At 47.6% G+C, this 16,026-nt stretch overlaps 7 protein-coding genes across 7 annotated transcripts; 2 read left to right on the top strand and 5 right to left on the bottom strand.

Moving 5' to 3' along the window:
* Nucleotides 1-156: 156 nt before the first annotated feature.
* On the bottom strand, nt 157-1,856 carry N7479_003363 (uncharacterized protein; the record flags this gene model as incomplete). Its single annotated transcript, XM_057251060.1, has 7 exons — nt 157-494; nt 545-684; nt 736-891; nt 943-1,099; nt 1,151-1,505; nt 1,556-1,747; nt 1,779-1,856. The coding sequence occupies 7 exons, from the start codon at nt 1,854-1,856 to the stop codon at nt 157-159; spliced, it is 1,416 nt and encodes a 471-aa protein (XP_057110385.1).
* A 253-nt stretch (nt 1,857-2,109) lies between these two features.
* N7479_003362 (cupin domain-containing protein) lies at nt 2,110-3,243 on the top strand (the record flags this gene model as incomplete). The annotated part of the gene is made up of 3 exons (XM_057251059.1): nt 2,110-2,356; nt 2,443-2,877; nt 2,939-3,243. The coding sequence occupies 3 exons, from the start codon at nt 2,110-2,112 to the stop codon at nt 3,241-3,243; spliced, it is 987 nt and encodes a 328-aa protein (XP_057110384.1).
* Nucleotides 3,244-3,506: 263 nt separating this feature from the next.
* On the bottom strand, nt 3,507-5,803 carry N7479_003361 (putative arsenite efflux transporter ArsB-like; the record flags this gene model as incomplete). Its single annotated transcript, XM_057251058.1, has 3 exons — nt 3,507-3,854; nt 3,926-5,670; nt 5,728-5,803. The coding sequence occupies 3 exons, from the start codon at nt 5,801-5,803 to the stop codon at nt 3,507-3,509; spliced, it is 2,169 nt and encodes a 722-aa protein (XP_057110383.1).
* A 1,413-nt stretch (nt 5,804-7,216) lies between these two features.
* On the top strand, nt 7,217-9,725 carry N7479_003360 (putative C6 transcription factor; the record flags this gene model as incomplete). The annotated part of the gene is made up of 7 exons (XM_057251057.1): nt 7,217-7,688; nt 7,740-8,213; nt 8,279-8,471; nt 8,518-8,667; nt 8,721-9,211; nt 9,263-9,472; nt 9,532-9,725. The coding sequence occupies 7 exons, from the start codon at nt 7,217-7,219 to the stop codon at nt 9,723-9,725; spliced, it is 2,184 nt and encodes a 727-aa protein (XP_057110382.1).
* A 73-nt stretch (nt 9,726-9,798) lies between these two features.
* N7479_003359 (uncharacterized protein) lies at nt 9,799-10,314 on the bottom strand (the record flags this gene model as incomplete). The annotated part of the gene is made up of 1 exon (XM_057251056.1): nt 9,799-10,314. One exon carries the CDS (start codon nt 10,312-10,314, stop codon nt 9,799-9,801), a length of 516 nt encoding a protein of 171 aa, XP_057110381.1.
* Nucleotides 10,315-11,381: 1,067 nt separating this feature from the next.
* On the bottom strand, nt 11,382-11,819 carry N7479_003358 (uncharacterized protein; the record flags this gene model as incomplete). Its single annotated transcript, XM_057251055.1, has 1 exon — nt 11,382-11,819. One exon carries the CDS (start codon nt 11,817-11,819, stop codon nt 11,382-11,384), a length of 438 nt encoding a protein of 145 aa, XP_057110380.1.
* A 702-nt stretch (nt 11,820-12,521) lies between these two features.
* N7479_003357 (sphingomyelin phosphodiesterase) lies at nt 12,522-14,495 on the bottom strand (the record flags this gene model as incomplete). The annotated part of the gene is made up of 3 exons (XM_057251054.1): nt 12,522-14,147; nt 14,206-14,292; nt 14,358-14,495. 3 exons carry the CDS (start codon nt 14,493-14,495, stop codon nt 12,522-12,524), a joined length of 1,851 nt encoding a protein of 616 aa, XP_057110379.1.
* Nucleotides 14,496-16,026: the final 1,531 nt, after the last annotated feature.

Raw genomic sequence — 16,026 nt, 5'->3', positions numbered from 1 at the left:
GACAATGCCGCACTGCCTTACTGATGTACTGCTTTACAGAGAGTGAAGAGAAAGGGAACAAGGTATATAGTATATATCAAGTATGAGGTCATGGAAAATCATAATAGGTAATCAACCAAAAGGAAGTAGTATATTGTCTATGTGAACCTGGCTTTTCTACAGTTCCGACTTCGTCCAAGCTCGATCAATCTCCTGCTCTGCATCATATCCGTAACACCACATCTGAGTCGCCGGGTCACTCCACTGATTAGGACTATGACTGAAAGGCAAACCCAAAGTCTCGGGCTTCATAGCCGCATCACGGGCTTCCTGAGGCGGCCCATCGGCGAAATGCCACAGCTTTCCATTCAGAAGGCTGGCCTCCTGCATCATTCCAGCTCGTTCAATACGAACCTGCTGGAAAATTTCCAGTGCTTTGGGGATATCCTCGGCATTCTCAATTTTGGACAGAGATCGTGCTAGTGCTGCGCCGTCTTCGACGGCCATTGCCGCGCCTGTGCGGTTTTAGTAACTATTATCAATGGAATTATGTTTTTGCACTTACCCTGTGACATATATGGTAGCATTGCGTGTGCTGCATCTCCTAGTATCAACACCTTGCCGTTCACCCAGCGAGATAAGGGGACACCACTGATCAGTGGCCATTTGATGGTTTTTTCAATGAGGCTGATAATTTTCTCGAGTCTAGAAATATGTTAATAAGAAAATAATTCTAAGGAATTTATGGACTCATACCGGCTGTCCCATCCTTGGAATTCGCGTCTCATATCACTGAGAGTATTTGCTTGATCCCAGGTTGAAGGATCGCTGTCATCTGGATGCGAAAGAACCATGTTGAAAGACTTGCCAGCTCCGATGGTATATGTCATTACGTGCCGCTGATCACCGATCCTACCAAAAATGTTAGTTGGGTTTCGAAGATCCTTTCATACTTGTGCTAACCAGATATTGAGAGCCGGTTTTTCCAACAGCCAAGAAAGTTCTGGGTCTTCCTTGATGAGCTCCACATCAACAGTAGCTCGGTAGGCTGCGAACCCAGTCTTCTCAAATGAGGGCTTGCCGCTCTCATCGATCGTTCCACGAGCAATGGACTTGACACCTGTAAAGGATTAGAATCTGTTATATATCTCAGGGGCGAACAGGTATGTACCGTCTGCAGCAACGACCAAATCAGCCGAAACAGTTTCGCCATTCCCAAGAACAATGCTCGGTCCCTGGATATTATATCCCACAACCCGCGAAGCAACCTTGACCGTGACACCCAGATCCAGGGCACGTTTGTGCAGCGCGGAATGGAAGTTCGCGCGGTGGATCACATAGTACGGCGCGCCGAACTGTTCTCGGAAGTTCGGAATGAGTCGAGTAAGTCCGATAACATTTCCTGACTGCCAGCGTCGGAAAGAAATGGACTCGGGCTCGGTCACATACTCTTTTAGGTACGGGTCTAGGCCGAGTCTGCTCAGGAGGCGAGTTGAGTTGGATGGGATTTGGATACCAGCGCCGACCTAGGGTAGGTGATTAGCTTTGGTTAATTTCAATAGAATTGGGCTACTACTTCTCCGAGCTTCTGTGCTTGCTCATAGACAGTCACGGTGTGTCCGGAACTTGCGAGCGCAATGGCTGTTGCTAGTCCGCCGAGTCCGGCGCCGACGACGATAATATTCAGGGGGACCTTTGCAGTGATTGTTTTTTCGCCTGCCAATGGTTCATTTAGGAATTCGAGGCAGTTGCTGGGATATGTTGGGGTCTATTAATTCATTAGTATATGGGAATTTCACATTGCCGTTTCGGGACGAGAAACCCACCTTCAAAGACGCCTGAGAAACATGGCCATTGGCCTGACCATTGGACACCATCTTGCTTACTGTCACCTGCTTTGTTTCACAGAGAAATAATTGGCGCTCATGCACAGCGCATATCGTCGGATTACCGCCTTTATGACCCCTCAGTTGGGAATGTAACGGGGAAGGCTACCCGATCTTGCCCCGGACCTTAGCAAGAGCCGACGATTCTACGAAAGAGTTCAAGATATATTTGCCGGATTACTTCTCCATAGACTTTAAAAAATATAATCCAAGGTTCTTTCGCATTACCAGAACAACTACAACAATGTCTTCAACTCAAATGGAAAGCGTCATCGACACAGAGGAGCAGCTTCTCGCTGACCTCGAAGCAAGCAAGACCCTCCCTCTGTGGAAGCAGATGGCCCGTCTGAACCCCCCAGCGCCAAATCCAACAACAGTCCCAAATGTCTGGAAGTACAGCGCTATCAGACCTAACTTGGAGCGCGCTGGAAAGCTTGTCCCAGCATCCCAGGCTGAGCGCCGGGTGCTGATGCTTACCAACCCAGCTCGGGGTATGTACAAAGCTATTATTTGATTCCGCGTCTTGATACCTTTCTATTTACTATATACTGCGTACTATTTCTGACAACCATCAAAGATGCCCCGTTCACTACCGACACTCTGTACGCTGGTCTGCAGCTAGTGATGCCCAACGAGACCGCACGCGCTCACCGACACACGGCCTTCGCCATGCGCTTCATCATTGAAGGCCAGGGTGGTTTCACTGCTGTCCACGGCCGACGTATCACAATGCAGCGTGGAGACGTCATTCTCACACCGACCTGGAATTATCATGATCACGGTAAAGATGGTTCTGGACCTATGGTGTGGTTGGATGGGCTGGATTTGCCCAACTTCAGGCATTTCCCTGTGCACTTTGTGGAGCACTTCGATAAGCCCCGTTATCCGGCGGAGAATGTCGATAGTACTACTTCGCCGTTGGTTTTCCCATGGGTTACCATGAAGGCACAGTTGGATGGGGTTGATGGGGATTGGGTTAGTAAGAGATACTTGAAGGAGGATGGACGCGAAGGTATGTGGTCTCTTTGTATTGCTTGGCTCTGTGGAAGAAAAGATGGTTAATGGTTTTATAGTGAGTCGTGTCCTTGGAGGATGTGCTGAGCGCATTTCGGCATCTAAGGCTTCGCCTTCCCGGCGCGAGACTACGTCGGCTGTCTATCATGTCATCACTGGCAAAGGACACTCCACTATCGGCGATAAGGAATATACCTGGGAGCAGGGCGATACCTTCTGTGTTCCGGCGTGGTACAGATACCAGCATTTTGCGGATGCTGAAGAACCGGTCTATCTGTATCGGTTTGACGATAAGCCTATGATTGATGCATTGGGCTTCTATCGCTCGGAGGATATGGATGTCGAGTCCCTTGTGGATGAGTGAAACCTTCAATACGGCGTGATTAGATGCAGTGTCGTAGGAATGTCGATCAAGTGATAGTTAGAATGCAACACAACTCCACCTCAATGTGGAATTTCACAACGAGAACAACACATATTAAAGGTATTTCCCCATAGAAAGAGTTCTGTAAAAATGTAAAATGAAGTGACTTCGCAAGATGGTCTGCGTATCGAATGACATAAAACCGCCTCAAACAAGCATCAAATCCATAAATCATCTAAAAATAACCTCCCGCAATACAAATTTCAAGCCGGCACGTACGGCTTATCACTTCTGACGAGATATACCTCTCCAACGAGAACTGCACATCCAACCACCATAGAGATAGCAATAATGGGGAAGTTCACTCGTACAAATTCCCGATTGCCGACATGGATGTGCTTTCTTTCCAAGATATCCCGCCACAGCAGCCCAGCCAGCGAAGCACTAAACGCAGTACTGAATGCGCCATAATTGACTCCGAGTGCCATGCTGTAGACAGTGGCCCACCATGTGCGCTCACTGATGGGAACCTCGCTGACTTCGTGGATTTTCTGCCATGCTTGGATAATCCGCGAGAGCAGGATTGTGGTGCCGATGTTTGTGCCGGCAAACTAGACAAATGACGAGTTAGTGGGTTCGAATTGAGAGAGAAAAAGTGGTAAGCTCATTGCTCAATACTCACATTGCACAGAATCACGGATAGGAATCCCATTCCACCGATACTGCCTACTGTTCCGGTCCTTTCAACCCACTGATCCCATCCTTGTGCAAAAACCGGCACCCAGCCCTTGGTAACAAGCGCCTGCACCAGGATAAACATTGCAAAAGCGAAGGGTACTAGTGCAAAAGGCATGTTGGATACTACGGCGGTCACAGTGGGGAATCTCTCCTGTGACCAGCGGCAGAAATCAACAGAGAGCGAAACCAATGTGCGTGGACCGTTGTCTTGATTAGATGCAGAGCTGCCCTTTTCTTGATGGGCCGTCGTGTCTCTAGCGTTTCCCGGGCCTAATGCCTCGGGAGAAGGTGCGTGAGCTTGTGTGCTATTCATCACACTACTGCCTGATGGCAATAGCTCCGGGAGCTTTTCCTTGTTAGTGAAAACAGAGACTGACAATGAGCTGTCGCCTTCTGGATAAGGATTCTTCGAGGCGATATCACTAGCCTCAGGCGAGATATCTTGATATGTGTGCTCACTGCGATGACGCAAGCCTACGGCATCATATTGCTCAGACTGGTTCAATTCCAGTGCCTCTGGATCCATTGTTTCTCGCAGCGCTTGCTGCTCATTCCGCTCGCACATTTCTCGCCCAAACCGTGCCTCCTCGGCCTCTTGACTATCCTTCGCGACAAACTCACGGGTCTCGTTGCGATGGAGCCAGCCGTCACAGCAGAGCATAACGAAGGCAGCAGGTAATGTGACCCAGAAAACAGGGCGCTCTTCGCCTGTTGGTGCTGAGGCATTTATTGCTAGGACGGTGATTAGCGTGGCGGCCATAATGAGAGCTCCCAAGAAAGCGCCCTTTTTTTCCAAGAATGGATTCATGATCTCCTCTAGCTCGAGTTGCTTTCCTTGCTCCATTACTTGCTCGTTGTTAGACTTTTCGTTCTCTTCCACAATTCGTCTGGCGCGAGGGAGATTGGGGTTCACGGGTGGTTTGGCTTTGGCTTCCTCGGACAGCTCGTGCATTGTGATGGATCGAGGGATAAGGGATTCGTCGGCGAAAACGAGATATAACAAGATCGGGAAAATGATGATCGCCGTCACGACTACGGGAACGATCATGTTTGCTGTGTAGGTGATAAATTTGATCTTGAAAGCACCAGCAAGGACCAGGTTGGTGGGATTGGAGGAGACAAGAATTGCGGAGGCAATATTAGCTATGGCAAATTGACTGTGAATCCATGCTTTGGGGTGGACGATATTGCTTGATACACGGATCATGTATGCAAGAAATGGTGTACCCGACAGGATAATTGGGTCGTTTCCGACAAAGCTGCCCAGCACGAAAAAGAAGGTAAACATGTAGAAGAATAGCCGGTGGCCGGCCTTGCCTGCTTTTTGGAGAACCATCAAAGCCAGATATCTGATGATGCCAGAGGCGTCAATTGAGATGGCAATATAAGCGAGCGTGAGGAAGAAGACCATGGTATCAATGGGATTAATGTTGTCTGCGCCGACTATTCCATCATGCACCTCTTTTCGGCCAATAGCTAAAATAGCGAGAAGGAAGAGATCCGCTATTAAAGGTGCCGTGATAAAGTTCAATGGAAAGCGAATTTTCAGAAAGGTTGATTGCCCTCCATTGGATTGAGGTCGAGTCCGGTGAGACGTAATGCGCATGGCACTCAATAGGTCCAGAAACCCATTTGTGAGCCATCGTGGGAGATATATAGGGATATGAAATGGGAAAAGGACAATAACATCTGCACCACAAGAAAAGTTAAGTCACAATCCCACATTGTAGTCCTGGCCATACTCACTAGTTATAACAAAAACGATTAGGGTGATAATTGATCTCCAATTTTTAATTTTCGAGGTATCGAGCTCGTCGTCCATTTTGAATGTTTCGTTTTTGTTATCTTCATAGACTGTTTGGGAGTGTCAATCGAAAACCCGGAGAGCCTGTAGGGTGCTCTCTATCTCCTGCGCTTGAGCGCTTGGCAAGAATATGGAAAAATTGAATGAACTGTGTTCATAGTTACATTGACAAATTCAAATGATTGTCATTTAGGCCAGAGAGAGAGATGGGAGCTCAGCTCCTAATGAAGGCCAGTCAAGGTCTGTCTGCGGATCAAGAATGGGCTTTATTAAAGTTGTACTAGAGTGCAGGCAAAGTAAATAAGTTCGATATTAATGCAATGCGAAAGCGAAAGCTGTGATAAGATAGGAAGAGAAATTTTCGCCCAGAGGTTAGTGGGTCTGAGCCTTGAAGGGAGGAGCAATCAAAAACAAGTGAAACATGCACGAGACAAAGATGAGATTCTGATTGGCTTAGAATTAGGTAGACAAGAAATTCCCATGCTGAGAGTGAATACTATTGGAAATTGGCGAAACTTGGAGACCCCGCACGGTCGCTTTGGGAAGTTGACTGTATATATATGTACCGCCTTCCTAATTAGAATTATGCCATGTATTCTGCCTTTCAAGTAAAAACATGCATTTTGTCGCAAAAGAATTAGAATATCAAATCATTTAACCAAGCCCTGTGGAATGAGATGTAGCAGGGTTGACTTATTCTTGCTAATAGCTACATACAAATTGTAGGTACCTACCTATTTTATTATCTACCTTCTATAGGAACTTCGAGAAGAAAGCGGTGAGGGGCGTACATATATATCACTGGAACACCTCAATACATTTCATGCCGACCGACCCATGGTTCGTTTAATAATACTGTCTTGGATATGGAAGGCGGTCCCCGGAAGACGGCTTACTACATAAATGTATGCCCAGGTGTGCTTAGCCCTGGAGGTACTACCTAGGTAACGTACCTACAATCCTCATGCAATGAATATCATTCTTTTTAGCCTTGAGCCTTTCTTGGGCAAGATCATCTATTCTTCCTTGATCACGTCAGCTAGTCTGCTGTACGACTATACGAGTTTATTATATCCGGGGTATATATATACTATATATACAAGATTGCTTCATATAACAGCACATTCATGAACAACCCGTTATTCCTATGCCCTTTTCACGCAATATCTCCCCTGAAATCAAAGTCTGGAAAGACTAAGATTCGTATATCACAATCAATGACCAAATAGAAGAGATATACTCCATCGTCTTCAAAAAATATATCTGACAAAGTTGAGGTAACGACTAAATCCACTGCGGCCCCAGGTCCTCCAGAACTGGAGGCAAACCCCACATCCCGGCGACATCGGAGAGCTATCCGATCTCTCCCCGCCCGACACTACCCCAGAAACAGTCGCACCCCGGTAACCCCTGATCATATGATACTAGCAGATGGCATCGAATTCACCAGATAACGAAACGCCTAACGAGCGGCCCTCCAAGCGGCGCCGTGTGGCTATCGCCTGCGATGCATGCCGAACCCGCAAATCCCGATGTGACGGTAAGCGGCCCAGCTGCTCGTTATGTCAGGATTTGGGGTTTGACTGTGTTTATACGCCGCCGCCAACGGCCGCTAATGTTATCGTGCAGAAAGACTATCTGCACGGACTTGAAGATAGGGTAAAGCGGCTTGAGGAGTCGCTTGGGGCTGTAAGGGGTGATTTGGATGGATTGGTGAAAAGAGTTGACTCTAGGCCGGAAAAGGACAGGGAAAGGGAGTCTGTAATCTCTGGTCAAAATGTTGGCGAGGGTCAGGAGCAGACGAGAATTGCTGCGCCAATGCCTGATTTGATTGGAACGGAGGATTCAGTCGATGGTATGGGTGCGGTTATTTTTGCTGATGAAGAGGATTCCGGATTCTTTGGTATGTGTATCTGTTTGATAAGAGAGTTTTAGATTGCTCACGCCTGACTAGGCCCTTCTTCAAATATTGCATTTCTTCGACATTTGTCGAGCGCTATTGTCCAACCAGGGTATTTCCCGTCACCTGGCGCCGCTGAGGGTGGCTTCGTCAATGCATCGAGACCATCATCGCCTCTAGGCCAGACAGGTCAAGATCGGCGCATACAAGTGAACATTTTTGCTTTGCCGCCCCAAACAAACACATTGAAGCTTGTTGAACGCTATTTCTCTAACACCGGCTTGCTATTTCCTTACATATACCCACCAGTCTTCCTGGACATGTACCACCAGATGACACGGGAGAACTTCAGTCGGGTGCGGAGAACTTGGCTCGGTTTGTTGAATATGGTGCTGGCTATGGCTACTATTACTGCAATTCCTGGAAGTGCTAGCGCAGATGCTCGGATCGAGGAATCGGATGTCTTCTATCAGCGTGGCCTCGGCTTATGTGGGAGTGAAATTTTGCGAGGAACAACCTTAGAAGTTGGTAAGTAGCTCCGAGCTCTCTTTGCTCATTTTGTTTGGCAGATTGTCCTGACTGTGTCTCCCTAGTTCAATATTTGCTTCTGATGGGCCAGTATTTACAAGGCACGCAAAAGTCAATACAAGCATGGACCGTCCACGGTTTAGCCGTCAAAGCCGCTCTTCAGCTTGGGTTACATTCGCGGCATGCTTCTAAATTATTTTCCCCTATCGAGCAGGAGATGCGAAAGCGGACTTGGTATGGCTGTGTGGTTTTAGATCGGTAAGTGGCTAAACCGCTACACGCTAAACACATGCTGATGATATAGAACTCTGAGCATGACCTTTGGCAGACCGGCAGCCATTCCAGATAGCTACGTCAAGCTCGAGCTTCCCACGAAACGGGAATTTGAAAATTCAACTGGGCTTGCGGATGACGAGACCGCGGCCTTGAGCGTTGCGTTCTTCAACTCGACAATGTAAGTGCTTGAGCTTGACACCCATGGAACTCCGGTTTTCTGACATATATAAGTGGACTCTATAAACAGCTTTGGAACGTCTTAGAGCTTCTCTACGGCCAAAACATTGGCTGCGATGGTCCATTGCCAGTCAGCGAAACTGTGGCCCATATCTTCAGCTTGGAACAGCAATTGTTCTCCTGGGAACGGTCGCTTGCCCATCCATTACAACTTACATCGTCGGCTAGCATTGAGAATCTTCCTTATGATCAAATTTCGCCCGATTCCCAATGTCTCTCTTTGAAGTTTCAAGTCATCCTGACCTTGAGATATCTCAATCTTCGGGTCTTGCTCCACCGCCCAATACTGGTCAAGTTCATCACCGCAAGCAGGTGCCATGATCGCGATCCTCAGGATATGAGACTGTTGCAACAAATCGGTATGAGCAGCTTGCAGATATGCGCGGATTCCGCGATGGAGATCATTGATATCGTACACCGCGTGGTATCAGAACCTGGATGGAAGCGCGGCCTTTTAGGAGCTTGGTGGTTCTCATTATACTACAGTAGGCCCCCAATCCCACGCTCTGACGTCTCATATGCTGATGGTTTCTAAGCTTTTAACGCGGCACTGGTCCTTATCGGAATGAGTTGGGTCTACCGCGATACCAGCCTAACAAGCTCCCCAATGACGGACCAAGCAAGCAAAGCCAGACAATATCCCGGTCGTGCAGTAGCAGCACTTTCCAAGCTCGATGAAGGCAACCGGTTGATTGATCGATGTCGGTATTACTTGGAACAATTCAGCAATGTGCTGAACGATCCTGGTTCGTTCATTTTCCTTCTCCTTTGAGTGATATATTATACTCACATCACTGTTTATCAGGAAAAAACTTCGATACCTCGGCCGTAACCGTTCCCGCTCTCCATGGTACTCGAGCAGGTCTCACAGGGGACGACCTTAGTCTCTCGCCATTTGGTATGGAGCTTGGCGAGTTCATGATGGATGGGGATCTTGTTGCGATGATGGATCGCCAGGGACTTCTTCCCACGGATCCCGATTCAACCTTTACTGCTTGATCCCTAGCAGGAGTAATTGTAATTTACCAATACTAGATTCATGACAGCTGGTGTTGCTATGACTTTCCCAAACTTATGGATCTGGCCAAGCACCTGGCATGTCTTGGACAGCTTCCTCAACTGATATTCTAACAAATTCAATATCCAAGGCCACGAACAACACAAGCCAATCCTCAATGGATAAGCCATCCAGCAACCCAGTCAGCTCTATATAAAGTCCACCGTGCGATTCATCAATGGTTGCTCTGTGGACGTCTTCCTTTCCCCAAATGCCCAGCTCCCGTTTGCCAAACTGCTTCAAATCGATACCATTTGCTTGTAGCGCCTTCAGCCAGGGTACAGCGGCCACCCATAGAGCCTTGCTAGGATATTCCGAGAAAAAGCCAAATCCATGAAGGTATGCTAGGAAGGGAGTCGTGCCATCGACAAGATGATGAATGTCTGCCCCCGCAGATAAATAGTTGTGGAATAGGTTGCACCACTCGTCATAGGCTTGTTTTGCTTCGCGATTCTGAGCTTCCGAGTCCACGTATGGATCTTCTCGTCTGAATTTCATACCGTAGTGTAAGGCATTTTGCCACTCACCCATGTTTCTGGCAATGCAATGGAATATCGTTGTTTTCCACACTACCTTGTGAATATTAGACCTTCTTTCTCGTTCACGTCGAGGAAGGTACTCTAGTTGAAGGTCTTTGGCCTCCAGCACTTCTTTCGCTATGATGCATTGAATGAAATGTGGCATATAAGGTTCATGTCGATCATTCGATGCAATGTCAATTGCCACTTCGATTCGATCCGATACTGGCAGGTGATAGAAAGATGGGACGCAGTTTTGCTGCAGGAACAAAAATTCCTAAAGACTAAATTGGCCTCCTCTCTTATTGTCTCACATTTGATATGCAAGTAATCAACAAGTAAACGCGCGGCTGGAGTCAGAGACTGGAATTTTTGAGCTTCCACATATGCTCCAATCATAGTAAACACTGAGACACCAGGGCCCAGTTCCAGACCCACGCCTTGCTCTAAGAGAAACCTGCAGACATCTGCGTGTCTCGCGTACTTGGAAGTTTATCAGTACTTTAGTTGTGGATATTTTCACTTTGCAATGCTTACATAGAGAAGTCCAACGGGGTATTAGATATTCTCGGATGCAGAGACTCGGTCGAGAGGTGAAGCCTGACCCGAAGCAAAAAGGTCTTGGAGACCTTTGATGTTCCCCCTGATAGTAAACATGGCAACTGTTGCATACGGTCGGACGACATTGGAGATTCGCAACATCCAATCCCATCCACCGGGCGCTCTCGTACCTGCCACTTCGAATACTTTAGAAGTTATCCATAATGGCAAGCTAATTTTCCAGCGAATTCTTCTGGTCCGAACATAGCTCCCGGGTTTCCCTCGCACCGTGTCAGGGTATATATTCCGCACACGCAATTCTGTCCTAGTATCAATAAAGGTCCGATGCCCAGACATAACAAGGTGACTGATAGATATACCTTGGGAAATCACATCTGTTTTTGGCTGCGCTGAAATTGCGAAGCTCAGCTCCTGGTGAGCTACTAATTTCTCTACAATCAATTGGGGTTGAATTCGTAAAGCCGACCTGTAATGTTAGAAGGATGGCTCCAATCATATTCCAACAAAAGCGTACCTTGTTTAACATTGTTGAGACAGTGCAAGCAGGTGAACATCATTCTCTAGATGCGTCGTATGTTTCTCAATCTTGCCTTTGGACATTACAAACCTCAGAGCTTTACGAGACTTGTGCATGCGATTCGAAGGAGGGCCGTCTCGATTCAAATCTTTACAAAGAGCCTCCAGATCCCGAGAAGCCGCTTTGAAGAATTCTAAGCTTTGCTGCGCATTTTTTTTAACATTTAGCGCTGTCGAAAACGACACTTGTTGGAGGTCCTCTTCGATATCCGCCAGTATGAGACCGAACAGCTCAACTTGCTGTATCAACTTTCGGAGTCCTTCGGGCGCATCCTGTAGCTGATCCCAACAGTCTTTCAGCTCAGATATAGATTTCTCAACTTGGATAATAACAGTCGCAAATGTGATGGCACCCGAGACAATACCGATTACTTCGGCCATGGTAGTGGGATGCTAATTAGGAGAACTTGGAGGCCCAAACTTGATTTGACAAATAAGATCTTAGTTTGAAAAATCTCAAAAACTCGAATGAGGATCATAGCAGCAAACCTAGATGCTAACAGGTCTAATAAGAAAAATGACCCCTGCGCTCCTCAGGAACCCTGGTGTTTCGGTTTAGCGCCTGGGTATTTTCTGCTTCAGAAGAGGGTAAAATACCATCCTATCAACTGTCTGCTTGTTATATCCCTGCTATTTGACTAGGTACTTCACACCCAATATCCAAAGACCTCCAGGGCTGTCTGCGCGTGGCGTGACTAACACATTAGCGTTGTCCAGTTAATCAAATGCACCTTGACGTGTCCAGATTCAGTTGGTTCCTTCAATATGCATATCACCTTTAGTAGATGATACGAAAAATATGATGAGCATAGAGCGGCAATTTTTATTGTGCTGCGTCCTCCATACAAGGGGAGGCTGGCTCGCAGGCCATGCGAAAATATATAGCAACGAACCGACCGTCTTTTATAAACACCGCTCCTCTCCCCCTGTAAAGCGCACATTAACGCTTGGTACGAATTTAGACTAACAAGTAGAGATAGAAAAATAAGACGATTGGATGACAAAGATTATCAGATTTAGCTTTGGTGCTGATTACTGTCCATGATTCAATGTATCAACTACCAAATAATTGTCCATGACCCTTCAAGCCTCAAGCTCCTTTCTCCGCTCAAGTTTAGCCCGATATGCCATCTTCGAGATCAGCGTCGCCATTCCCGCATGGTCGCAGTCAATATGAGGCTCCTTTTCCAGCAAGATATCACCCTCCTGCCCATCACGCTTAGAGAAGTCGAAAGCCTTCGGCTCATCACAGTTGTACTGTGCATTAGCGGCTCGAAGAAGGCAGATCTCATTTTTCATGCAGTCGTCAGTGCAGCTCTCAACTTCGAACTCACGAACACGTCTCGCCCAGTAATCTTGGAAAATGCTCGGATCGCGTTCCATAGCGACCGTCACATTGTGCCAGAAAGCCGGACTAATCTCGGCCTTTGGATCGGTGACCGGAGGAGAGATCTTGGATCCGTAGTCAGCTTTAGCGGAGTAATAGGGTACCCATTCTGGCTTTGTCTGGAAGGATGGGTTGCTGATGTTGGCAATGTATTGAGTGTAATCTAGGACACCGAAGGTAACTGGATCAATCTCGTAGACGCGGAAAGAAGGTGAGCCTTCCATTGGCGTCACGGCTGGAGCGACATAGCCCATTGCAGTGGCTGTATTCCAGTCTCGGTTGTTGTAGTCGGAGTATGCGATTTGGAATCCATCCCTGTGCGTATGACCATAGAACAATCCTGCAATAGTGGCATCATAGCGCTGCACAATCTGGTCGAAGTACTCTGAGTGGTCGCGGAAGTGATCGGGTACGCCGGATGGGATGTGAGAGATCAGCCATGCGCGTTGGCCCGCGTCCTCGGCAGCCTGCAGTTCATTTATGAGCCATTCGAATTGTCCGCGTGGGTCTTTCTCCATTGGTTCCCGGTACATGTAGAAGTTGTATATGTAGTAAAAAATGCTATTGTATGAAATGATGCGCAGATTGCTGTTCGGATGGACTGCAGAGTACGAGCCAGATTGATCCGCAGATTTGACGGAAGCAACGCCCGTGAGTCCATACCAATCTTCTGCAAGAGCCTCATATGCCCATTGGGGGTCAGCTGGATTCGAAGCATCCGCAGGGAAGAGGTTGAGTGGTGCGGTGTCATGGTTTCCTATGGCAGCGTAAACAGTGCCGATATCCTTTTCCATTGCACTGTATGTGGCATTGAGGCCTTTCACAACTTCAGCCTCGTCAGCCAACCAGACATCGTGGGGCACCACGTCGCCGGTGTAAATGGAGAACGCCGGATCAATGTCTGCGATGGCAGCATGCAAGCTCTCCTGAAGTGTTTGCGGCGGGTCGCACTTTGGGTTTCCAAACGGTCCACATGGGTATTCTGTGTTTTCCGGTGCATATTCATCTGACCAAGATCTGCAACAAATGGGCTTGGAGCACTCGTAGCTGGATCCAGGCTCATAGAGGAGATCCACATGTGTATCGCTGAAATGGACGACCTTGAGTGGCGTCTTGCCGCTCGGGGGCGGCCTCACAGTCTTTGGCTTGGGTGAAGGGAACGTCAGACTGTAGGGATGAACGTCAGGGTACTTGCAGAGCCCGACCAAACTGGCACACAGTGTCTTGGAGGCGTCAGAGTTGAGGTGCAAAGCTTTGAAAGCATCATGCAGCGCAGGTCCTTCTTTATTGATAATCCCGGTGCAGACATCTGGGTCCTCGGCCTGTATGCTGGTGATTAATGGAACTAGGCGAGTTAGCCTATGAGAATTATCAACATACCTTGCTGATCTTGCACAGCCCAGTGAATACATCGATCATAAATTTCTCACCAAGCCCTGCAGTGACTTTGATAGTGCCGAGCAGAACCTATAGAATTACATAGGGTCAGCTAGCGACCTTATCACCAGTGGCAGTGCGGGGCATTGACATACCTGGCATGCACCACAGTCCACTGCATTCTTGAAGTCATCCCAGATAGAAGCAATGGACTTCTCAACTTGAGTCTCGGCTTGTACGCCCCGGAGAGATGCCGAAAGTCCGTACGCTAGCAGCAAGGTACTAAGTCTCATTTTGACGAGGATTGGCTAGCCGAAGCAGCTGATTTGACAAAGACAACTTTAGAAGCAGTCAAGGCACTCTGTACCTTCCCAGCATTGATGTAAACCCGGGGGCAGTGGGCATCTTAAATATAATGGGCCAAGAGCACTGAGAGACCCTTTCGTACTTTGCCAGATGGAAGGTGATCCTACGGCCCGCTTAGAGCTAAGGGCTTCCACCTACATACCCACATAGTGAAGATCATTTTCGGCTCTAGCATAACCTTGGGACAACTTTTTACCATGTGATAAGCGGTAGAGTAGTATTCAGCATTTCGCTCGAGATATTAACGTTGTAGTCGGTACATTTATTCATTATGCACAACACATATGCGAGCGGAGATAAAGCTACAATCAAACACATCGCAGCGGGTCTTGACAGCAGCCGACCGGTCGAGAGGGGTTCTCGCGACTACATACTGAAATAAGAAACGCAGCCAAGGAGCTAGCAGATAGTTCCTTGTAACGTTGTGAAGCCGCTGATCTCAGGGGCTGATGATCATAGGTTCGCATATACCCGGGAACTTGCGGTCTTAAAATAAGCGTACAAGCGTCCCGAGGTCATTGGGGTGTTCAAACAATAGTAGGACATAGATAAACAATCAGAATATTACCCAAATAGATATGCATAGCACTACAGTGACCGTACTTTGTAAAGTCCCTAACGGGATGCGCCAATGCATCTTATCATACCCATGTACATATCAAGCTTAGCGCCCGCAAGATTTGCGGTGGATAACTTCGTCGTGCGGGCATAGGAAACTGATTGGTTACCACGAACGGAGAATCGCAGGATGTTGATCTAGGGAGGAGGTCGATATTCATAGTCATGTCTGATGGTTGAATATATGGAATAGGCGAGCTGCAGCTTTTGGCTTGATGCATCACATTCAAAATTGGCGAATTAATCGCTGTCGATCGCAAACACCCCAAAACTGCCGGTCTCACACCAAGTTTCTCAAATAAATCCCTTGGCGCAGGATCAGATCACTCAAGCAGATCCAATAACTATATTGAATGCCACGTGTATTCTAATGCGTGAAACTTGAGGACTCAAGAAGATGGAAGGGCTCATGTGCAGGGACCATGGTCGATGAATTGCCTACTTAGGCGCGGAGCAGCACAACCCCTGGCAGAGCTCGCACAAGTATCCTGCAAACGAGTCATCATAATATCGAGTAATCCGCATACTAATATCACATCCGAAGAGAAGCCCGAACTTGTTGGATTACCCGTCATAGGCTGTAGTAGGTTAGCTCGCTTTGTCTGCTTTCGTCTGTTGTACCAGGATGTTCATTGGATGAGCCAGCCACAGTATGTGGGGATCTTCATATATGTTGTAGGGACAATCCCTGGACAAGGGGTAGGTAGTGTTTGTGTAGCTGTAGCTGTGTATTTGTGTAGCATCATAATATTGACCCGTAGACCTTTTAAAGGCAGTGTCATAAGTGTGTAGAGAAGGAGGAAGGTGGAAAAAAAAACCAAAGCCGGGGTAAAAACGGTT

This window comes from Penicillium vulpinum (assembly GCF_028829585.1).
Source record: "Penicillium vulpinum strain IBT 29486 chromosome Unknown utg000002l_segment0_segment0, whole genome shotgun sequence".
Classification (NCBI taxonomy): domain Eukaryota; kingdom Fungi; phylum Ascomycota; class Eurotiomycetes; order Eurotiales; family Aspergillaceae; genus Penicillium; species Penicillium vulpinum.
Note: the sequence above shows the minus strand (reverse complement) of the source record. Positions and strands in the feature narration are given on the sequence as shown.